Source organism: Lonchura striata, chromosome Z (assembly GCF_046129695.1).
Source record: "Lonchura striata isolate bLonStr1 chromosome Z, bLonStr1.mat, whole genome shotgun sequence".
Lineage (NCBI taxonomy): Eukaryota > Metazoa > Chordata > Aves > Passeriformes > Estrildidae > Lonchura > Lonchura striata.
In genome coordinates, this window is record NC_134642.1 from 12,270,371 (window position 1) to 12,295,318 (window position 24,948).

At 35.9% G+C, this 24,948-nt stretch overlaps 1 protein-coding gene across 1 annotated transcript in view; it reads right to left on the minus strand.

The window, feature by feature from the left end:
* JMY (junction mediating and regulatory protein, p53 cofactor) overlaps positions 1–24,948 on the minus strand; it is a 62,600-nt gene that overhangs the window by 26,838 nt on the left and 10,814 nt on the right. Inside the window, exons 2-4 of the mRNA XM_021531120.3 lie at positions 17,537–17,710; positions 3,954–4,104; positions 1,966–2,135 (exon numbers count right to left, since the gene is read on the minus strand). Coding sequence (XP_021386795.1) covers positions 1,966–2,135; positions 3,954–4,104; positions 17,537–17,710 — 495 coding nt within the window. The remainder of the gene's footprint in view (positions 1–1,965; positions 2,136–3,953; positions 4,105–17,536; positions 17,711–24,948) is intronic.

Here is a 24,948-nt window from a genome sequence, read left to right on the forward strand (position 1 = left end):
TTTAATCTCTACAGTCTTCGTTGTTGCATTCATACCAATCAGAGAGTGGTTGCATTCACTGAATCAGAGTGGCTTAGGTTGGAAGGGACAAGTTCCAAACCCTCCGCCACAGGCAGGGACACCTTTCACTAGACCAGGTTGCTCAGACTTCCATCCACTCTGGCCTTGTACACTTCTCAGGATGTTGATCCACAGCGTCTCTGGGCAACCTGTTCCAGTGTTGCTCCTTCAAAGTTCAAAGAATTTCTTCCTAATATATAGTTTAAACCCATCCACTTTCAGTTTAAAGCTATTTCCCCTTTTCATATCACAATATGCCCTTGAAAAAAATTTCTTTTCCAAGACTAAATGTTCAAAAAATCCATAGACAACCTGTTGAACACACTTCCCTCAAGTGAAATCATATCACATCTTTGTTCTGAATTGTCACATTTCTCAGCTAAAATCCAGATGTATTAATTTCTTGAGCATTTTAGTCTCTTCAAATAAACATCCTGTTTTTATCTTCTAGAATGTAGTAGCTAAATGGTTTGCCAGGAGGCATTTCAGTTCTACAAACATTATGAGACTGCCACCATTCTTTGCAAAAATAGGATGCCCAGCCAGGTTTCTCATATTCAACTCCTTATACTTAGGCGTTTTACATTCTCAGAACACACAATGTGTATCAGAGAAGAAGGTGGTTGCTGCTATCTCCCTACCACTGCACTCAGACCCAGAGTTCTTTATACCTTGTAATACACCATCCCAAAGTACCATGGCCATTAGATGTTCCTTATTTCTCTGTCCCAAAAGCCTCAAACTCACAGCTCATCATGACGTATACTACAAGGAATCCTTCCTTTTCCTGTGCAGCCCCTAATACTTTAGCATATCAGACCAAACACTCACTCATTTACCAGACTGAGATCTCATTAAACAAAAATTCACAGGTCTCCACAGGGAAAAAAATAAGATTTGCCACAAAAAGAATATACACGGTTACTCTATGTGAAAATATTCAATATCTTGCCATTAGTACTGCTGGATTGTCTCATCAACTCTTGACTAAGGATGACAACAGCCTGATAAACTCAGGTTTTCAGACAACTCTTGGATTTCCAAATCTAAAGAGCACTGAAATGCAGTAAACCTATTTTTGGACTCTGGGTCTTGCATGTACTCTTTCTTCCCTGCAGATCAAGCTGTCTTCTACAGAGGTTCCTAAAATAGACACATAGTCTATCAGCCTTAAAAACCTACCAGCCTTTGCAGTGCTAAATTCGTGAGCTCTCTGGATAACTTTTTCATAACAGCACCATCAGTTTAGTCAAATTTCACTGAAGCATTTAAAAAGTTCTTTTAAAACAATCATCTAATTGCTAAAACACACATTAACATTAGTATGACAGAAAGTTCTTCGCACCAAATGTCCATCCATATGATAGCAAAGTTTAAAATAGAATTTGAAGCATTGTTACTTTTGAGATGTCATAAAATCCAATAAATCTGGATTTTTTTCCTGCTAAGACATTTAAGCACAGTTTTATTCATGAACTCTTTCCTCAGGAAAACTGTGACTAGCACAGCCCCGTCTGGAAGACTGCCATTAGCAATTAAGGCAAGCAGAGAAAGAGTGCAAACACAACCATCCAGCTACCCATATATTTACTAATGGTCAGACACCTTCCATCTGGAATGTCAAAGCTATTCTGAAAAGGTGGTCATGCCTCTGACAGCTAAATTGCAGAGATTACATAGCAGCCAATTTCTGTCCTATCCTTTCTCTTCATTTTACTCATTCCAGTGGATCACTGTAAACATTTACAGCAAAAACTGTCTTTCTGTTTGAGAAACCAGGAAAAGGTGAACAGAAAACATATGTAAGTGGCACAAAACTCACCACCCCTACATTGCAACATCATCTGTCTAACATTGCTTCTTTCTGTGTGCTTGAATTTTCTACTTACTGGCATGAAAACTTACCTCCTCTTTCAGCGCATGTTTCTTCTGCTCCAAACAGATTTCTTTAGCACGCATCAACTGCAAAGTCTCCTTAGAAACCGCATACTGAAGCTTTTCCATACGTTCCACTGCTGCTGCCCATGCTGCCTTACCAAATTTTTTCTGGTCTGCTCGCATTCGATCATACACAGCTACAGAAAGGAAAAAAAGAGGCAGGCATCTTACTAGTCTACTCTTCAAACCACTAGTGACCCTGCTGCAAAGAAAATGCACACATTTGTACTTAATAAAAATCTCACTAATACAAGCATTTGGTCTTGAACTGGATCCTAAATTTTCCCCACTTCTGTAACCATCAATTATCAGCTACTGAAGTCTCCAGCCTACCTTAACAACATTTCTAGTACAGTCATAAATTAAAATTAAACTGAAGAATGAAAAAAATTACTATTTAAAAACAAAGATTTCAGCTTAATTTCAAGTGCGATTCCGTAAGAACTCTGCATGAAATTAAAACAACATCTACCTTTTAACTCAAACTGCAGGAGTCCCTTGCCTGATTCAGATTTACTATTCTGGGGCACCAGATAACATCTAGGTGGACACATACAAGATTTTCACCACTGTTAATATACAGGTCACAAGATACTGTACTTAGCTTTGCAAAGCAAAAGCCACAAAAGTAATGAATCAAAGGGGTGGCATTAAGTCACCATACGCTACTACATGCTGGTCATGGGTAATAAAAAGCACCTTTATGTTCTCATGTGCTTTTCCTCTGCCATCTGTTAATATTTGGGTATGCAAGACTACCCTGTGATCAGCAGGAGGCCAAGAAAAACTACAAACACAAAAACCAGGTAAATAACCTGTATTTTAAAGATCTGCATTGTAATCAGCCTTCAGGCATATCACTTTCCACTGGTTTTCATCCAAATCCTGACTGCTGTACATAAAAAAATCATGTGAACAAAAACAAGTCAATATGTATAAATGTGCATTATCAACTAGTAGTGTATCTTACTGGCTACCTTTGTCATACTAGAAAAGGAGTAAAGCTGATTGGTACATTTAGAATTTCCTCTAATTGAATTTATTCCAACATGTTTTAAACTATTAAGTCAGCCAGTTAGAGTAAGGTGAAATTTCACATTAACTTGGGGTTGTCAATGAACAGAGTAAATTTGCAGTGCCTGCATCTCTTGAGCCAGATGTAGCAATCATGTACAGAGAACACAAGAGACCTACCAGTCAAAAAAGGATTTCTACTTTGGATCTTGCACAATCACTATCACCACGGCAAAGAAAGAAACAGGACCTGCAGTCAAGCAGGGGAGGATACCAAGACAACCTTTGTCAGTGAACTAGAAAATGGTCTGTTTGCCCTATTAAACTGGTTATTTAAGTTAAAATGGTACATGGATGAGAGCACGGGTGTACATACCAAGTCATCTGACCTCACTTTACTGCACCACTTTTTACTAAAACTATCACATTCTTCAAACACTGAAAAGCCAAGCTTATATCCATGAAGGCTTCTGAACAACAGAACAGCTTTCTTGGAGTAGTTAAACTGAGATGTTGCTTAATGTTTATAGAGTTTTGAAAAAAATTACTGGAAGGCAAGGAAGACTAGAAAAGGAAATTAACTGAAAGACAATTAACAATTTGCTATGGGGGTCTGCCATATCCAGTGCAGAAAACAGAATCCACCAGGGACTCTATGCTCTTAAATCCTTTGCAAACACAGAGTACCACTAATAGAATAACATTGAGAAAGTGGCTGTAATAAGTTCTGCCTAAAATTTCTATTTTGTTCATTGCTGATGAAGTTCTGAGAAGTTTTACAAGTGAAAGATTCAAACAGACACAGAATTAAAAACAAATAAGAATGACAACTGCATTTTCCCATGAAGGATTGATGAAAAAACCAGTACAACGCAGAACATAGTAAACATTAAATTATTTCATTTTTTTATGTGATGGATAGGATGACAGAAAATAACTACCTTTTTGTGTTTTAGCTGTTATTTCAAAATATTTAACTGTAAGATCTTGAATAGAAAGCACAGCCATGTGGGCTTTTTTCTGCCAATCAGCATCTTCTTTTTGCAGACTCTCAATTCTTCTGGGGCCTAGGTAGTCATTCTCTATTGAGATCTGAAAATAAATCAGCCCATGATTAAAAATACTATTAATTGCAGCTATTCTGCCAACAGCAAACAGTTTCAGGGCTAAGAAAGAAAATTAAAAAAAACGGAGATAAAACTACCACTACAGTTTCTACTCAACAGTAAAAAACTCTTTAGAAGCACTTGCTTCTCTTGAAAAAGTACATCCATCTTTCATAATTATTGTTCTTACTGGACACATTAAACCCACATATGTAATTTTAATTTATCAGCATTTTTTATTATGTATCTTATTACCTGCAGATTACACACATGTTTCATGCTTCATCCAGGCTTTCTTCCAGCCTGGACTATTTTGTTCTGAAGTAAATAAATGATCTTCGATCAGAATGAAGCTGGCAACCAGAGTAATCCTGGGGTAGCATTAGCTTAGTGATCATCAAGATTTTAGAAGTTTTTCTTTGTTATAGATGACTTAAAAAAGTATATTTTCCTAGTGCCTGGGAGCTCGAACATCCTTTCATTTCCAAGATAAAGGCAGTTTTATTCTGAGGTCCCAGCTAGCTGAAGCCAATAAAAGACTTGGAGTTTATTTCACAACTAATAAATATGTAGCTTTCTCTCCCAAACCCGAGAATTTTTACACACCTGTCACACTACAACAACAGACTACATATCTTGTAACTTAATAAAAAATTTAAGCCTGCTCATGCAATACCAAAGTAGTCATTATTTTCCATATCTATCAGTCAAGAAGACACCTTAATATTATAGGCAAACAAAACCAAAAGTGCTCATAACTTTCTATGTCCCAAATATTTCAACCTGAAGTTCTAATGCTTCAAGTATTAATCTTGATTTCACAAATCTTCAATTTGGTCTAAATAGCCAATCCACTCTATAGTTCAATTGCAAATGAAAGGTTTTTAAGTGACTGTTCAGGAGTTACTTCTGCATACCCACTTGTCCCCATCCCTCACATGGATGATTTTCACAAGTAAAAACAAATAGATGCCTTCTAAATACTCGTTCATTTCTTGAAAAACACTTAGAGGACATTCATACGGTATTGAATCTACTTCTTATGTATTTCCAGAACTCTGAGAAAGGCAACCGATTAAGCATGATGTGGACAAGTGGTAAGTGAATAACACATACTAAATATGCTGTAACATGTCATTCTATGGAGTAGGAATGCACCATGTTTCCCACAGGCAATACTTACAAGTGGACAGACAGGTTTCCAAATCAATATTGAACTATAGACATATATATATACACACACATATACCAGGGAATTACATGCTGGTGAAATTAATGCTTTTCATTTACACAGTACTCTGAAACAGCAAATTCATTTGTGAAGCTGGATAAAAAACAACACAGTTAAAAGTCATCCTTTTCTGCTCCTTGGTAGAGATGAGGTAACTTGACACTAAATTGACAAAGGATCACTGAGTAATGTGAGTAACATTCTTATTAGATATGAGTTCTAGGAGAGTAAGCCTCAAAGTAAATTTTTTTTTTAAAGTTTTGTCTGCCAAATACTATTCACACATGGTGCAAGTAAAAGAGTTTTATGATTGCATAATTGTATCTTTGTTCCCCAGGGCAAGTATTTACAAGTAACAAAAAAGGAAAGTGTGTTTTCATCATCCACAATCCCAAGTATGTCATCTATATATTAAAATTAGTGCTAAAGGTACTCATAAAGCAACACAGAGAAAACCCAAGAAATCATGGCTTTAATCAATTACATAAACAAGAACAGATCAACAACTTGTCTTTAGGCTGCAGGAACAGTGGCATGCTTAACAGGAATGTGAAAGGAGCCCCAGAAAGATAAAATGGATAGAAACTTTTCCCTAATGTTGCTTGATCTGCCTTCGTGCTTGCCCACAACTACATATCTAGCCAGATAGTCAAGCTCTTAGAAATGGTTCTTAAATAACTTGTAGTCCAATTAAAAAAAAAAAAAATCAAAGGCACAGCTAATGCTCATGTTTGGACTTTGCATTCTGCAGCTTGGATTAGGGACACACACACAGTATTAACTTTCTGGCTCCGAAGACACAAAATAATGGAGGATGGATGTGCTGGTTTTGGCTGGATTAGTTTTCTTTGTATTAGCTAGTATGAACTCTGTTTTGGAATTGTGCTGCAAAGCGTCTTAGTAATACAGGGATATTTTAGCTACCACTAAGCAGTGCTGACACAAAGCCAAGGCCTTTTCGGCTTCTCATCCCACTCCACTAGTGAGGAGACTGGGAGTTCACAAGAAGTTGGAAAGAGAAGCAAGTGGGAAAGCTGACCCCATCTGACCAACAGAGACATTCTATACCATAGAACACTTCAGCAATAAATCTGGGGGAAGCAGATAATGTTCAGAGAGATGGGTGTTTGTCTAAGTCACTGTGACCCTGCACTCTTGGAGAGAGCTGAAGACCTGCCTGCCCATAGGAACCAGAGAATGAATTCCCTCTTTTGATTTGCTTCACATGCATAGCTTTTGCTTTGCTTATTAAACTGTCTTTATCTCAACTCATGAGTTTTCTCAGTTTTACTCTTCCGATTCTCTTCCCACCACCACTGAGCTAAAGTGAGCAAGCAGCCGTGTGGGGCTTACTTGATGGTCACAGTTCAACTATGACAAATAATGAGGCTCTCACTATTATAAAGGCAGCATCCAATCTAAAGGCAAAAACAGAATCTAGGTACGAGTGGGGAGCTCTCTTTGACAGGTGAAATATCCCACATGCTTTCCTAATAAAGTTGAATGGCTTGAAGCTAAGGATGAACCTTAAACTGAAAAACTTGCTCCCTTCACTTCACTGCTGGGCCAGATTACCACAGCCACAACCTCTCCACAGGTATGCGAACCTGAAGGAACTGAGGTTCGAGGTGACAAGTTCCAAATGAGAGAGTTCAAGAACAAGCTTCCAGGCTGAAGTAACAATCCTCAGTCACAAAGATCTCTGTTACACTTTGGATACATGAAAAACAGGATCTAATTATGGGAAAGCAGACTTGCCAAAAGGCGACTCCGTAACAGTATTCATGAAGAGTCTGCGCTGCCTCCTTGAAGATAGCTCCCACCTGTGTTTCTGTTAGGTCAATGACTGAGTGACAGCAAACTTTAGGAGTTCCTTTGGTGCCTCAGATCTACCTGGCTACTGCTCCCTGCTTCCCACTTCAAGCTTGTGATGCTCCTGCCCAATCTTGCTTTGCTCGGTTTGCCTGACATACATGCCCTGCAGCCTTCTGAGAGCCACTCTACTGATCTGAAGGTGATCCAATGCTCCCTGTGGGAAAACCAATCTCTTCCCATCCAGCCATTTCATTCCACCTGATTCAATTTCACCATCAAAAAAGTAAAAATGAAAGACAGTTATTAAAAAGAAACAATAAAAAAAAAAACGCAGTATAAAAGAAAATATTGATTGCAACCTTTCCAAAGGTAATTGTGGTCATTCTTTATAATCAAACCAAATAACTATGACAAACTGGAAGACAGAGGGCATACGAAAAGATACTTCTAGCCATGGACATGGCACGCTTTGGGAAAACATTATTAAAAGGAGATAGCCATATTGTGACTGCAAATACTGACAGCACCAACAACTTAGAAGAGTTACCAGTTCTCAAGTGCAACCTAGCTAGATAATTACTATAATCTACTTGTCATTAATTAAATTTATGCTTGTCATCCTTTCCAGGCATGGCACAGAATCTCCAGAGAAAAACAGAGATGAACAACTGAGACAAAGGGGTGAAATATATATGATCCCCTTTGCCAAACAGCTGTCTGGGCATTATATCTCAGTCCAAGAAAATGCCACTAGAGAAATTCTAAACAAATATATATTAAATCATAATATTCAATTTAAATAATAAATACAAATGTGGTGCATTTATATACAAGATAGAAATTATTCATGGCATATGTTATCACAGGAAATAGAAAGTAAGCCCATGGGGGGAAAGATAGCTTAAATAAAGACTACAGCTGTAACAGGGGGAAAAGTTGGGGAGTAAAGTTAAGGAACATGCCTTTCAAGCTTACAGCTTATGAAATGACAGTTTTTCTCCCCACCTGCAAACACCTCCATGACAGAAGTGACCACTCCCTAATTCTGTCCTAGCTAAGAATTTAAAAAGGAAAAGGGAGTAGCCATGGACTATTAAACATCAACATGAACAGGCTTGTGAGTTTTGGAGACTTTGTTTTCTATATTCTCTTCAATAATTAATCACCTTGATGTAAGACAACAACTCTCATTATAGAATTAAAAGGAAGCTCTTACATCCTTCTGCATTCCATTATTGTTTGCAATACACACATAATCTGTTTATGCTTTATTTTGCTCACCTTTATGATGCAAGCATCTTCAGTTTTTATAGCTCATAAAAGAGCAGATGTCATTTTACAGACTAATCAAATAATTTTTAAATTACTATTATCCATACTAAATATGACTAAAAGAAGGCAAAGAATAACTGAAAAGTGCTGTCATTTAATGACATTTCTTGTAAACTTGTGTATCTGCTTTCAATTTATTAATATTTTTAGTTTAAAATTAAGAAACTCTAATGTAGTTGAAGTTTCTTCCTAACCTAAAAGGTTTTGCAATTACCTAACATTTTTCAAAGTCAGCTTTTGGCCTGGAATTGTTCATTTAGACTCAAAAGTTTTGGAGAAAGCCTGGTCTACAGCTAAACCTCTCATCTGACCACTAGATGAGAAGCCAAATCTACAGTTTCTCTTCTACTCATCTTTTCACCAATAAAACAACCCAGCTATTCTTCCTTTAAAAAGCCTGTATTCTCCTTGAGAGGAATCCAAGCTTCACAGTAAAATTTGCTATGATTTTTTTTCCTCCAATGATGAAACTTGCTTTTGTAGACTTTCATGTTTTACAAGCTATACTTCAAATGATGCTTTGAAGCTAAGAAAATTATGACAGCTTTCATAAAAGTGGTTGTGCAAAACACAGAAGAAGGGATAGAAACAGCAGAAGCCATTAACTTCAACATATCACACAAGCACCTATTTCTTTAGACTAATGGAAGATAAAAGAACACATCTCAACACTGTATTGATATGTTTCTGAAGGAGAATAAATTAATTCTTCCAGAGAAAACAAACTGAAAGGAGGTTCCTAAACTAGCCCATAAGCAGATGAGGATGGATCAACAGAGGCAATGCTGTACTCGAAATATCCTTCTCTGGAGCAATTCACAAATTATGGTTAAATTCTGAAGAGACTAAACTAAGCTGATTGAGAGAAAATATGAGCAACAGGCCTGAAACAATGGGATACACATATATTACATACATATGCTAAGTGAAGATCTTTAATACCTCCCATGTTTTTTTCTGGACAATGGACAAGACTGAGAGAAATAAAACTTCGCCCAGGCCATGTAATAACTTAGGCAGGGATATGTCATATCTCTCCAGCTCCCTTTGCTATCCTTCTCCTGGATGGATTTGTAATAGGTAGAAAAGGAGAAAAATCTGACATGTAACAGCAGGTCAGTTATTTATAAGAACAAAAAAAAGTAAGCTGAGTGTGTAGCACAGATGACAGTGGCAAAATACAAAATGGAAATGGCTTTATAAGTAAAAGCATGTTTCAGATCAAAGGCTCAGCTATCTGCCTTCTCCAAGAGGTCAAACAAGCAATTCCAACCACAGCCTGTTAGACATAGCAGCAAGAAAACATGCATTTCAGCATCTAGTCAGAGACTTATCAAAGTTAGGTCTTACTAACTTTTTTTGTTGTTTTTCATTTAACTGTGCTCTCAGGTGTTAACACAAACCTAACATTATTTCCCCAAATAAGCTGCAATTCTGTACATACAACTCTAAATGTACTAGGTGAAATCATTCAGCTTTGAAAAGGGCTTTACAGTTTTACCCTAAGAAATATGGACATGGACTTCAATGTTAATATATAAAAACACATTTAGTTTGCATGGTCTAGAAGCCTCAAAATATCTGGCACCTGGGACTAAAACACAAACTTCAGGAGCTTTGATTACCTTAAAACAAGGAGAACAACATAAATAATTCCATCAAGACTGTAAAGGAAGCAACAAAACAAAAGGTAACAAGATGCTGGGACATACAGAAAGAAGAATAAAATAGTAATGTCATTTTACTTCGAAGTGCAGTGGTGAATGTTTTTTCCAGAATGATGCAGAACGCTGAAAAACTAAGTAGTCAGAAGTGAAAAATCATAGAAGATTTAGGTTAGGGGAAACATTAGAGGAAAGACTGGGTTTATTTAACGGGTATTTTTTCAAAAGACACAAAAGAATTTATGTAAAGAGGTAAAGTGTTAAAACCACTAAGCTACAGTATTTTATATTGGCAATTGACAGAATTAAAGCTAAACAGTGTACTCAGCATTACACCTTCCTCACTTATTCATCTGTATAGCATAAAACCTTTCTATACATTTCAGCTTCATTGACTGAGACCTAGACCAAAAGAGAGTTCACCTTCAAAGAAAGCTTTTATTTTTCAGAAGATATATTTTTAAGAAGACATATTCTACAAGTTATTTGAAAATGCTGTTTAAGCCAAGTTAAGTCAAAGGCAAAGAGTGCTGAAGTGTTTCCAGACATTCTATATTCTGTTTGTGCATGAAAATGATTGGATGGATTTTGAAATCTTCAGTTAAAAAAAACCTTAATAATGCAATAGACAAAATGTGAAGCATATATATCAAGAGTTCATCAGTTGATAATTTTTATATACAGCTACACTGAAAAAAGAGAAATGGTGACAAAAGTATTAGCCAGAAGAAATCAGATTAAGGACATATAGTCATTAATGTGGATACTGGAAATAACTGTAACAACTAGCAAATAAAGCCTGGTAAGTTTTAGTATGAAGCTAGAAAATATGATGAAAGCTTACAAAAAGGGTTTTTTTTTCAGAGCACTACTGAAAAGAAGTACTAAAAAGTACTAGATTTCTAACAATTTAGATATTTAGGTAAAAAAAAAGTGTTAACTTTAGACTCCCAGCATATTTTTCAACCGCTGAAGGCCTTCAGTACCTCTCCTTGACCTCCACCATCTGAATAACACTGCATCAAAGTCTCCTCCTTTTTCCTCTTTCCCTATCTCCAACACTGCACAGGAAAAAAAAAATCATACATTTCTGTGATTCACCCTCCTTGACTCTAATCCTCAGGGACACCTAATTTAGAATTTTCTGCATGTTTACCAGCCTTTCAAAGTTCCATCAAGATAACTTTTTGAATGGATACACTGATTCTGCATTTTTCTGCACTATTTCCTCCATTGCTAGCACTTGAGGGAAAAAAAATGAAGACAAGGTACATTGCTAACTCCCAAATTCTTTTACAGGCCTTCTAAACTGACAGTTAATCTAAATCATTAAGAGACACTGATGATTCTCCTTCTGAACACATCTGTATTTGGTGTCCACAGTTAAACTGCAGAAATTATTGCCACAGAGAATGTAAGGTGTATTATGAATTTGTTTTTGCTTTATTTGTAGATTGTTTTAAAGCACCACCAGTTCACTGAGGTACCCCTATTTTCTACACTTTCTACCCTTTAACATTCATGATTTATATACCTTTCTGATCTTTGATGAATCACATGCTTTCCAAACTAAGGCAATTCAATTCTTTTACTCTGGTCTAGCATTGAGGATGCTCAATAGGGAAACACCCTTACCTTCCATACTGTCATTATTCTGATACTGTGGTACAGTTTTGAGAGGAAGAAACTAAAACTGTGACATTCAAGATGCAAATATACCATGGATGTATTCCAAAGTATGATGTTTTCTATTAGGCACTTGGCAAAAGCGCCATTTTGCTGCATTTGCCAGCAAACTCAAGATAAATTTTATACATTTTTTCTCAAGAGTAGTAATTAGTTAATTAGGTGCACATAAATATGCTTTTGTAGGCTGTCATCAACCTCCTGCATATGCATTAATTTTTCTTTATTGAAATTTGACCTGCCATTTTATTATCCAAACCAGCTTTTTGTATGGCGACTTTTTAAAAATCTAAACAATAAACCTTCCAGCATTCAAATATTATCAATTTTTTCTGCATGTCTCATTAACCACTTTTATAGCTGAACACCTACAGCAGTCATGTACTCTACTCATTTTGCAGACAAGCAGATTTAACCAATGGAGACACACACCACGGTTTTGTAGTCAGCTACCTCTTACCAGAAACTAAGTTTCATTAAATGATTTAGGGTACCAGTGTGCTTTCTATCAGATTTCCACTTCGGAATTTTTTTTTTTTTTTTTGAGAAAGTCCATAAAGTCCTGACTTAAAGTCAGCAAAATGTTCTGTTCTGAGTTCATTTAACAGTCTACAGGATTTATAATCCAGACTGTAAACAGAAACTGACATACAATCCTTTTGAATCAAACTATGAAGACAATTAGCCTAATTCACCATATTGCATCATGTTCTCAAACAAACAGGCAATAATTTCCCTGCAGTTTATGACCATTTGCATAAACTTAGATTTTTTTCTCCAGTCTATTTTTCAGTCCATCTTCTCCAGTCTAGTTTTTCAAAAGCTATGTTTATTTAAGTATTATTCCTAATGATGTGAGAACACACCTTCAGCTACAAATAGATTAAAAAATAAGTTAAAAATCCCTTGGTGTTTTACAGTTTCTCCAAAACATCTTTATGTGATTAGAGACTTTTCAAAAAAAGATATTCTATAAGTACTTTTTAAAGGAATTCTCTCAGTTTTTCCAGTTGTTCTCATCACTAAATTTCTTCTCCCTTGAACTTGCTACATACTTCATTAAACTATTTTAACCTAATTTAACTATTTTAATAGTTAAACTATTTAACTATTTTAAAACTTTACATGTTCAATACAATACAATTTATTTCTATGTACTTAATTTTGCATAAATCAAAATTGAAATTGTTATAAAGTTCACTATTGCAATTCACCACCATATATAAAACAAAGAAATCCACACATAGTGGAGCTAGAATTTTATTTTTAATACACCAGAATCTGCACAAGTGAGCTTGAGAGGGAAGCTTCCAGATAGACTAATAAAAGATTCCAACATTTTTTAAAGCAGGATACTATGAATCACCAACATATATGCTGTTATAATTTCTAGCTTCCAGTGCTAGACCTCAATATTGAAGTATTTGAAATAATTAAAATCTCCTTACATTCATATGAACTAACATGCAAGTGAATGTAATTTACACGTAAGCAATGAAGCTACGAGTATGTTTAATATATTTAACATACAATAAGTTTTCAATGTTCTCATTTCCTGGAGATGAGCTGAGATATAATGGTGGCTCTAAACTTTCACCCATAATGAGATATTATCAATTTCCAGTTAAGCAAAACCAGCTCAACTCAGACCTTAAAGAATGCATGTTTTGAAGTTTTGCTGGAATCTACATGTTGGTTGTGAAGCAATTTGTTACATTTTATCTTTCGTCCAATATCGAGGACATCCAAAAAACCCTCAAGCATGACAAAATAAGGCCTCCCACTGATTTCACTTGGCATTTGAACAAACCTGGTGCCTATTCATCATGATTGAAGTACTGTCCACAACTGCAAGGCCATAAAAATTCTGAGTAGTAAGGTAGTTTCTTTGACTGTATGAAGACTGGTGAACACAGACATACAGACAAAAAAGGCTTTGGGGTTTAGCTCATGAAGTCATTTTTAAAAAAAAATTTTTTTGTCTTTTCTAGTTAACCAGATCTGGTAGCCTGTATCAAAGAACCCTTCATGTCTTAGTCTTACAAGACTTAAAGCTTGATCATAGAACCTGGCCAGTAGTTCTATAGCCAAGTATCAACCACTAACTTGTTGCTCCTCACATACTTTCTGAAGAACATAGCACTATATATAGAGACTCTCAAAAAGTTTAGATTTAATTTTCTGAAATCAGAGGCACCAAAACAGAGGTATCCACTCTGATTTTTCCAAATTTCAGAAACACTTAGCATTTTTATTTCCAGCTATTGATGACTACTACATCCCACTTTTCTGCTATGGCAATGTGTGTTCTGCACACACAGAAAATAAGCAAATTTTCATAGAGAAATTATTTATTTTGATTAAGGAAATACTTGTTGACATACATGTGAAACATTTTTAGAATCAGAAATGTAACACCGTTTCTTAGTTGCCAAGTAGTCTGATTCTTAGGAAAAAGAGTATCTTAAATTCCATTTAAAATTCAACATTAATGCTAGATTAATCTATCAACATTGTTTGTCCTGTAGTTCTATGTTCACAGGTGTCTTCCCAGTTCTTGGAAGAATATACGGACAGCCCAAAACATGTAACACAGCATCTGAGTATCAAGCTACATTTGCCTGGTCCCTATATAATACCCAACAGTCCAAAATCCGAAGAAAACGTCCAATAATGCATATAGTGAAATTAATATGCTAAAACTCACTACGTGAATGTCTTTACATATTATTACAACTAAACCAGCAACAGTCCATAATTAAATCAGAAAATACCTATCCAAATACAGCCCAGCTTTTACGTTTATAGAAAATATAATACTGTCTTCAATTCCTTTATTATGCCTTCTCCAGCATTCAGTAGACATATGCACTCTTTGGCTGGCTCATCAATACAACTTTTCACACTTACCTTACCAAATACAGTCATACTAAATATCCTGAATATGTCTAGTAAGTGTATCTTATATTTTAATCTTGAAATTAGTTCAGACTTGCTTATTTGATAGGCATTTCTCAATTTGATAATACCATTCATTACAAGTTGGCTTTTTTTTCTGTGTCCCTCATAAAGGCCTTGGGGCAAGCAGGGTTGTTCCCTTATCACACATATAAAGATTTAAGTCCAAAACACAGCTGTGCTTGCAGTGCTCAGCTCTTTCAAGAATGCATGGTATGTGGTAATCATCTTGACATGCTTGGAGTGAAGTCCCCATGGATTTGAGCGGCACTTACACGTAAAGAGCATTTAAATAAACAAAACCAGGTTTCTGATGCTGGAAGCCCAAAAAAAGACAAGCATATTACTTACTGAACACATTGTTCTAGGGTCAGATAACCAACTCTTAATTAAGCAGAAATGCCATTAGAAGCTCCTTTTCCACAGTGACATTTCATAACAACCCAGCTTTTTTTCCTTTCATGATCTTATACCTTTTTCATCCTGCTTTGCAAATCCAGAAATATTTAAATACTTCACAGCTTTAATTCTTCACATACCTAAATGTTCCATCCTTCACACTAAATAAAACAAAATACATCTGAAAGATTAGCATACGATCAAAATATAAAATGAAACAAGATCCTATCATGTCTATAATGGGCAGCAGTAATCTACATTTTCAAGCTTCCACATGGTTTTTAACTTGTTATGAACTTTAATTCTGGGTTGTTTGGTTTGTTGTTTGATTTGGTTTGTTGTTTGGTAGGGTTTTTTTTCAAAGAAGTAATCTGGGTACAATACAGATGTCCCTCTCTAGTAAGCTTCCAGTGAAGACAGAACTTTGTTTTTGTTTTTCCCTTGCCTCCCATAGGTTTGTCTCTTAAAATTTCACAAGAACAGCAGAAATTTAACACAGATGACATATATTCCAATTTTTATGTCCTGCTCCAAAATCAGAAAACACTCTTCCCAAAGATTACAGGTGATGTAGTTAATTTCCTTCTAAACTCACCTTGAAAACTGACAAAATTAAGCTGATTAAAAAATGTAAAACCTCCCAAATTCTTTAAAAAAATTAAAAAAAAAATCCAAACTAAACCAACTTCCCCACAAATCAGAAACAGATACCTAATTCAGAAAAGGTCTGAAACATTAAAGCCTGCCAGAAAAACATATGCAGCAAGTTAATACAAACCATTTCATGCACAAGTTCTATTTATAAAACATTTCTTCAATCCTAGCTACCCAGTATAATATATGTTTTGTCATCATAGATACAAGTACTGCTTTTTCTCAAATGATGAAAGGAAAAACAAGAGATGGCATCTTTCTCTACTGCATTATACAGATGACTAAGTTTTTTAACTCACAAGTTGCCAAGTTAGGAAGAGAACACAATGTACATTAGAAGAAATTATGTATTACTAAAATAATCAACCACAAAATACACCTCTTATGAGGTTATGTTATGTTAGTCTTTCAGGAAGAATACTAAATTATGCATTTTAAAACCAGAATTCAAGAGATTACCAAGTTTTTAAAAAATCCAAACACAGCCAAACACAACATAACTATTAATATGTATTTCTACTCATTGTAATATTTATCTCTCTTATCTGACAGAAGAACAAACAAATTATCTTTTTCTCCACTACAAATTCCAACAAAATGTGAATTATTTCACCATTCTTTGAAGAAAACTTATTAATAAATGAAGTGTTTATAAGCTTCAACTGTATAATACATTTGAAAAAAATATTCATGCCAATTATCTGTACAGCACCATCATTCAAGAGAATAAAAAGCATTTTTAGTTAAAGCATCATCACATTATAAAACTGAGTTCATTTAAGATTGCTGATTTTTCTGAAAAATTACTTTAGGTACACACCAATATGTCAAAATAAAACTAGTACATCATAAATCCTTTTGCCTCCCTCCATCATTCTGTCTCAAAACCAGTGAGGAACCATTATTTTTAAGCTGAAAACAGTAAAGAAATTGTTGGCGAATTGAATAAGGTATCAAGCTGAGATAAAATGATAATTACAATACAGACTAAATGAAACAAAATTTTAGCTTAGAATTAGAAGGCTGCAGTCTTAATAATCTGCACAGGAACTAATAATTTTATCAAAAGTACATCCAAGATGCAATGAAGATAACATCTGTTAGTTCTGGCTAAGCATTCAAGATTAGAATTACTTTCATATATAACAAACATACTCATTCTGGAACAAATTTACCAAAATTCAGTATTCTTCAGATGGCATTTTTAGCTCTTAAGAAAGTATACTGTCCAAGTGTTACAACAAATTATGTATTTTAATATGGTTCCATGTGTTTAAATCTTTTGCAACATGAGAAAAAAAGCTACGGACTTTTCACAGTTCACCAGATTACACAGAAAGTTACTTTTTAGTTTTCTGAGATAAATGTTCTAGAATTAACAATAAATACTTCATATTTTATATATTACTCAATATTTCCAACCACAAAATTTTAAGTTTGACCTATTTAATTCAGCCATGCATTTGAAGGGTAAGACAGTAAGATAAACAGGTGGTGTTTAGCTATGTATGTCAGATGTTCTCACTCATTAAAAGCACTCATTTTAGTTAAGAGCCCAGAAAACCAGTCAGCATTTAGTGGAAAAATATCACTTCATATACTGCATAACAGAACTAGTAAACAGGAACTAAAAGGCAGAACTTTCCAAATAGTAAGAACGTCAGTTGCCTTTACCCTACCTTTATCTGCTGTCTTCTAAGCATCGCAAGCTCCCTCATATCTCGGAATGGTTGCAGTAAGTACTGATAGAGCTCCGTGGTCGCTTCTGCAAGATTACTGTAGGCTTCATCTTCCATTTGGTACAGTTCAAGGAGTTCTACCATACTTTCTGTATTCTTATGTTTTTCCAGAAGCTGCAGAAAAAGATCGAGTTTAAATAAAAATATTGGAACATTCCTGATAAAAGTGAAAGCAATTTAAAAAACATTTTTTAGCCTATCCTCTTGTATCATCTTCCCCTTCCCACAAAATCACCAGACAAATAAAGAAAACCATCTTAGTCCCCAAAACACATCTTCAATTCAGCCAGTTAAGCATGAGCACACCTCTGATAACCTTAAATGAGCAGCACTTAGGCTGTTTTTTCAATTTCCAAAGACATCTGGAAGGTAATGAATATGGGCACAAAGACAACAGAAGAAGGAACTTAGCACAACAATTTATAATGCAGTGATCAGGTATGCTAATTCAGACACTTCCCACTTTTCAGTATCAGAGCAGGGGAAAAGAGAATAATAGACAAGGAGACAAAAAGAGAAGTTGCATTTTCAACTTTCTACATTTTTGAGAAGTTTTGGTGTTTGGGTTTTGCAGTTTTTTGTCAGTATGTTCTTTGGATACACACAGCCTCTACTACATGAGTAGGGTCTCAGACAGAGAGTAACCTATATAAAACAAAACTTCCTAGAAGGTTCAACCACAAAACTTTGAATGTATGAACTTTTCATTAATTTTATTTTTACAATGGGAATTACCTAAGTATTCTAATCCTTAAAAATACTTAGGTGTTAGTATAAAACTACTTTAATTCATATAATACAACATCAAAGTCGTCTGCATGATGGTAGCTAGTATATTGTGTATGCTCATTTTGCATCTATTTTGGGCATTTGCCCAAGCAGACTTCACATCATGCTGGAAACCCTTCACCATGTCTATAAAAAATACTTAGTTGTTTAATAAAAACTCATCTCATACAGACATGTGGAGTACTTAAAGTATTTACAAAGACAAGATTATCTGAAATTAATTTCCTTCTTATATAATTTTCTAAATCAAAGTATCTTGACTTTTATAATCGCAAAAGTATATATTCACAGTCCAAGTTTATTTAAACTTAACATAGATTACTAACACTATGGGGTAAATAATTCCAATCTTCAATCTGTTCATTGATGTTGGATGCTAAACCATCCATTAAATACTCTCTGTATAGTGAACTGTGTTTCAGTATCAGAATGGGTATGAAAAGTCTTTCTTCATAACGGAAAGTTTGTTTTAGAACATCTAAGTAGCTCCACCTTTGATGAACTAACGGAGGTTAGAGAGAGGATGCAGAGCAGAATGCAGAGATGGTCGCAGCAGCTTTATTTATACATTCAGTATTAAAGTAACAATCAGATTCCATGAAAAGACAGGAAGAGCTTTCCCTTAAGGTTTAGCAGAGAAGAAAGATCTGTGAGAGGGGATGTAGAACACGTATGAAAATCCTCACAAGGAGGAAACTTCAGCACAAGGCAAACTGTTTTGTACCTAAACAATTTCACAGTCAATTATTCTTATCACAAAGTCATTGTCTATGCTCTCCTACTATTCCAGTAGTACACAGTATTTTGTAGCATTTGAGTTCTCACTGAGACACAACCATTGGACTTGCAGTCTGTAATACTAACATTTTATTAACTTTCAGTCTTAGATACATGTAGCACAACCTGAAACTACAGAAACCCATATATTCTTGGATTCATACGTTAAGTCCCTATGAACCTCACACACTATTCCAACTCACTATTTGTTTCAACCATCTAGCCAAGAATGCACCATCTCCCACAGCTCAAATTCCATGTGACTAGGGCCTAAAAGCAGAGCTGCCATATACCAGCTTTCTTCTACTTTCCCTGAGCACAATCAGAAATCCCTCTGCAGACCTAAAGCTGTAATTATCCTTCCATCGAGCTACTAAATCTTTCTTCTCAAGCCACCCATTGCACAAAGGAACAATTCTAACAGTACATGACAATTTCCTTCTGTTGCTTAGGCTATTAGTATCTTATTATTAAATATATTTACACTTCTGTTTCATCATGAAATACTACTACTCTACTAGGATACAAATTCTAGAGGGCAGCAAAAAATGACAATTCAAGAAAATGTAATAATTTTATATAATTTAAAGGGGAATCTTAGGTACATTTATTCCAGGGACACAACAATACAGTGTAGGGGCTTTTTCCTTTTTATTCACAGATCATTCTTAAGCCTATTTAGTAGTTCTGGCATTTTGGTAGATGGGCACAACTTTGCATAAGTTGCAGTGAAAGTGCCAAGAAAGAGGAGCAATCCATTTTTATGACTATCAGAATGGTACAAGACATCTTAAGGACACTAAAAACTAGTAGCTACGATAACTATAACTAGTTGGCTGTTCATGTCTATCACTGAAAATAGTAGGGATAAAATAATGAATTATCAATACATTCCTGTGCATACAAAAGGTAAGTAAATGTGCATAACTTCATGGTCTTGCCTGCTGCTGAATCAAATGCTAATTCTCAATTCCTTCCAAAACACCAAGCCTTCAATTAAAAAAACCAAACGCAGAAATAAGGGCGGGTTATTCATAACATATCATATTGAATTATATCTATATATTTATTCCTTCACTATTAACACAAGGTGAACTTCCATTCTTCATCCCTAAGGCAATGATGCAAGCAGAATCCTGTTACAAATGAAGACTTTCTGAATGAAAATGGAAACAAAATTTCATCTGGTCTGCAGTTCCAAAAAAAGATGCAACAAAACAAGAAAAATTACTTAGAAACCGAAAAGTATATTCTTATTTGGTTTAATGCAAAGACCAATGAGCTATTCAATAGGGGTATTCTTCAAATCTTCAAAACAGATAGGAAAGTAACCAGCCTGAGAGTATTGGTTACATACAGCCACATTACACCTATCCATCTATTCATACCATATTTTCACAAAAAACACTAACCTTGGACATAAAGCTTGAATACTGTGTTCAGCTTTGGGACCCACATTACAAGAAATGCACTAAGGTGCCTTTCATTTACAAGATTAGCCTAAATAAATCAAAATATCTGACTCCTTTTGGTTAAAAATAGCTGCTTGCCCTACCAGGTACCAAGGAAGCAGGAAGCAGAAAAACTAGTGTCCCATTGCAATGTGTGTTTCCCCAAGAGAAGAGAGAGGGAGGAAAATACCTAAAAAAACTAAATGGGATTTCTAGACACATCACTTCTCAAAAAGGTACAGTAGCTTAAAACCCACTTGAAAAGGTGTATTTGAGTAAATATCCAATCTAGCCCAAGATGAGTAGATCAGCTTCTAGGGAAAGTCACCTGAACTATATGAACTAACTATAAAAGTCAACTCTAAGTTTATTAAACAAGGGGAAATAATACAGTATAGCTAATACAGTACTTGGAAATACCATTGCCAACCTTCTTCCCTAATCTTGTCTATATGCAAATGTAGAGTATGCTTTCTTGGTAACTGGTTTTTTAACTATTTTTTTGTTTTAGCTGTGTGGGGATCCATCTCTTCTTCCAAGGAACAAGTGACAGAACAAGAAAGAACTGTCAAGCACTGAAACAGGCTGTGCAGCAAAGTGGCTCAGTCATCAGCCCTGGGCATATTTAAAGGATGTACAGATGTAGTACTTAAGGTCATGGTTTAGTGGTGGGCTTGGCAGTGCTACATTAGTGGTTGGACCTGACGATTTTAAAGGTCTTCTCTGACCTAAATTATTCTATATAAGTGGTTTAAAGGAATACAGAACTATTCTATCTCACATTTTGGAAATGGGGTGCGTATCAACCACCAAGGCTTCAACAATCCAGGGTGGTATGAACAGAAGATCAATAGCTTTGATTCTACTTCTGTATGGAGGCTTTTAACCCTGATGAAGAGTCCAGGTGCTTCACTGCCAGCAGTCTGGAAGAGGCACTGACACAGGAAACAGATGGTGTCAAACTGGCTGCACAGAGCACCTCCCATTATAACGCAGTCTGATGGAGCTTTCCTGCTCCAGATCAAAGCTAGCTGAAGCATTATTTTTAGCTGGCTGCCCTCTAGATAGTATTCAGACTACTAGATACCTGGGGATGCTGGAACTAGCACAGAATTAATGTCATAATGAAAACCACACCCTCCATAGACCCACAGGTAGTTTGATTTTGTATGCTCCTATTTTCACACAGGCAGTAATAAAATGAGTACCTAGCCAAGTGTCTAGACCAATGCAGAACATTAAAGCCAGGCAAGGTGTTGGCATAAAATACAGGGACTATTTTTGTGGCTTATTTCATGCCCCAGTGAAGATTAATTCTCAGCACAGACATTCAGTGTTACTGCTCATTTACTTCAACAGTCTCAGTATGAATTTTTGACTTTCACGATTTTTTAATTACATTATTTAAAGAAGTGGGTGGAGGACAGCAGAGTAACATCCTGTACAGGCCTGACTAGTGCTATACACACTGAATGCTGCATTTATTTTAAGAATCATGTTTCACAGATGTTGCATTGTTCAGAACTAAATGAATCCATATATTTTAGGCAACTATTATGCAGATACACTCTAACTAGCAGGAAACACTTTTTTTCTTTAAATTTTAACAGCACATATATTTGAACTATATAAACTATAGTTATTTTGATTTTCTTAATTTTTTTATTTTGTTCAAAAGGCTTTAAAAGCATTAAAACAGTTTAATTATGTGCAAGTTGACCTCAGATGAGTGCATAATCCAGAGTTTTATTTAATCATAGAAGAGTCAAGTCTTATATTTTCTTTCCTAATACTCCCAAAACTTTCTCTGTTATTATTTTTTGGCGTATTTTATAAAAACATGGCAATATGACACAGAACCATTTTTACATAAAATCAGTCATAAAGATATTTTTTCAGTATCTTCCCAAGTTCCTTCATACTTCAGAAACAACTACGTAACAGCCTATTTTTCTACAAATTTAGACTGTCAGAAGCCTGAAAGTATTATCTGCCATTACCAAGAAGAGTTCTAAAGATTCAAATTGAAGCATATTCAGTTTCACAGGTAGAACTACAGATAGCTGTTGTCAGAGAAGTACAGTACTGCAGACAGCAGTTTTAGGTACTCCATCCTTTCTCCAGAGAACAGAAGTCCTAAGAGTAAAATATTCAACCCTCCTGATAATGCACTGGCAATAGTTCAAAACAACATTTAGACAATCAGTTATAAAGAAGTAAAGCTAGAGAGTATGCAAAATCTGTATGCAAAATTTTAGCAACTGAACATAGAAGGCAACTTTTTTTCCCATCAGAACATGCTTGGAACTGTTTCTCTTTAACCAAATTAAAGAAATTGTTGTAAAAAGCAAATAAATTTCTATGTGTCCTGACAACAAACAGAAGTCTCAATTACATGAAATCTACACTAAAGGCAAACTGCTTCTCTCACTCTTACAAACGTGGTTCTGTACTTAAATGTCACCCATCACAGTTAAGAGATTAAGACTTGCCAGGATATCCAGCTGTTTGCATGATTGCACTGCCATCAATAATCCTTACCTTTGTGGTAAAAAAAGGTCAGTTGCATTACTGTAGCAGTAACAGACCAAAGCCAGACTCTCCCACACAGGTCTAAAGTATATTTTACTGCTAAGGCAAAAATCATCTAAGAGAACACAAAAGCTAGATAGAGAGGAAGGATGTCATAAATAAATTAGTTAATGACTAGCATGGGAAGTGCTGGATCCAGCACTCTATCTGTCTAATCTCCTAAGAGTTAAAAAAGATAAAAACAAGTAAATTCCATACTAACTTTGAAAACGACATTGCAATTGACCACCTACTGAGTGCACAAAAAGTGACCATTTTTTTTCAGAGACTTCTGAAGACAGGGCATTGAAGTGTATGCTGATGCACTGCCAAGGTTTTTGTCTGGATTTGGGTAGTTTTTAAAATGCCTATTTAAAGAAGAGGTGAGCTAATTCAACTAATTAAACTAAAAGCACAGATAAAACATACATAGCAAGCAAGTTCAAAGTTCACATGCATTCAAAAAAAATGGAACAGCAAACAAGAAAACCCAACAAAGATATTGGAAATCCAAACATGGGCGCTCAAAACACAAAAAATTAAGAATACTTACATAACATGTGTCATCTAGGTATCTGAAGAGCTGCTAATACAAAATGAACCACATCATTTCCCTTTAAACACTACTTTAAACAGTCCTTTACCTGTACACAGTGAGCCTAGGACCTCAGTACATGTGTGCAGAGATGTTCCAGGTGGGTGGAAAGGGTTTTGTACCGGAGGACTACAGTAGTGGCATCTGTGAGAAGATGCCAGAAGCATCCCCCATGTCCAACACAGCTAAAGCCAGTGACCTCCAAGACAGACCTACCACTGGCCAAGGCCAAATCCATTAGCACCTCTGGGATAACACATACAAGATGGGGAAAGAATGCTGGCTCAACAGCTGCAGCTCAAGAGAGGAGCAAGAACAGGTGAGAGGAACAACTTTGCACATAACAAGGTCAGTGAAGAAGAATCTGTGGGGGGTTCTCCAAGCACTTGTGTAGATATTCTTGCAGCCCGTGGAAGACCCTGCACTGGAGCAGATGGATGGGCCCTGAAGTAAAATGCCATTTCATAGAGAGCCCATGCTGGAGCGGGCTCCTGGCAACCTGTGGCCCCATGGACAAGGGAGTCTACGCTGGAAAAGTTTTCTGACAGGACCCCTATGATCTCATGAAGGACAGACACTGAAGCACTTGGTTCCCCAAGGACTGCACCCAATGTGATGGACTTACACAGCCAGAAGTCCGTGGAGGTCTGTCTCCTGTGGGTAGGTCCCCATGTCAGAGCAGGGGAAAATCATGAAGAGGAAGAATGGTAAAGAAAACACATGATGAACTGACCACAACCCTCTTTCCCTATCCTCCTGTGTTATCCAGGGAGAGGAGGTAGAGAAATCAGTAGGGAAGTTGAGAGGGGAGGAGTAGTGTGACGATGTTTATGATATGGTTTTATTTTTCACTATCAAACTCTGATTTATCAGCAACATATTAAATTAATTTCCCCAAGCTGATTCTATTTTGTCTGTGACAGTAACTAGTGAGTGATCTCTTCTTATCTTTATCTCTGCCCATGAGCCACATCATTTTCTTGCCCTACCCAGCTGACGAGGGGAGTCACAGAGCGGCTCTGGTGGCCACCTGATGTACAACATCTACTCACTGCAAGAGGACACCCCCAGAAGTTTATGACCAGCAAAGATTGCTTAGCCACTTTTCACTCCTATCAGTGTTCCTCACTTATACTCAGGTTAACAGCTCCTGGACAGTAACAATTACC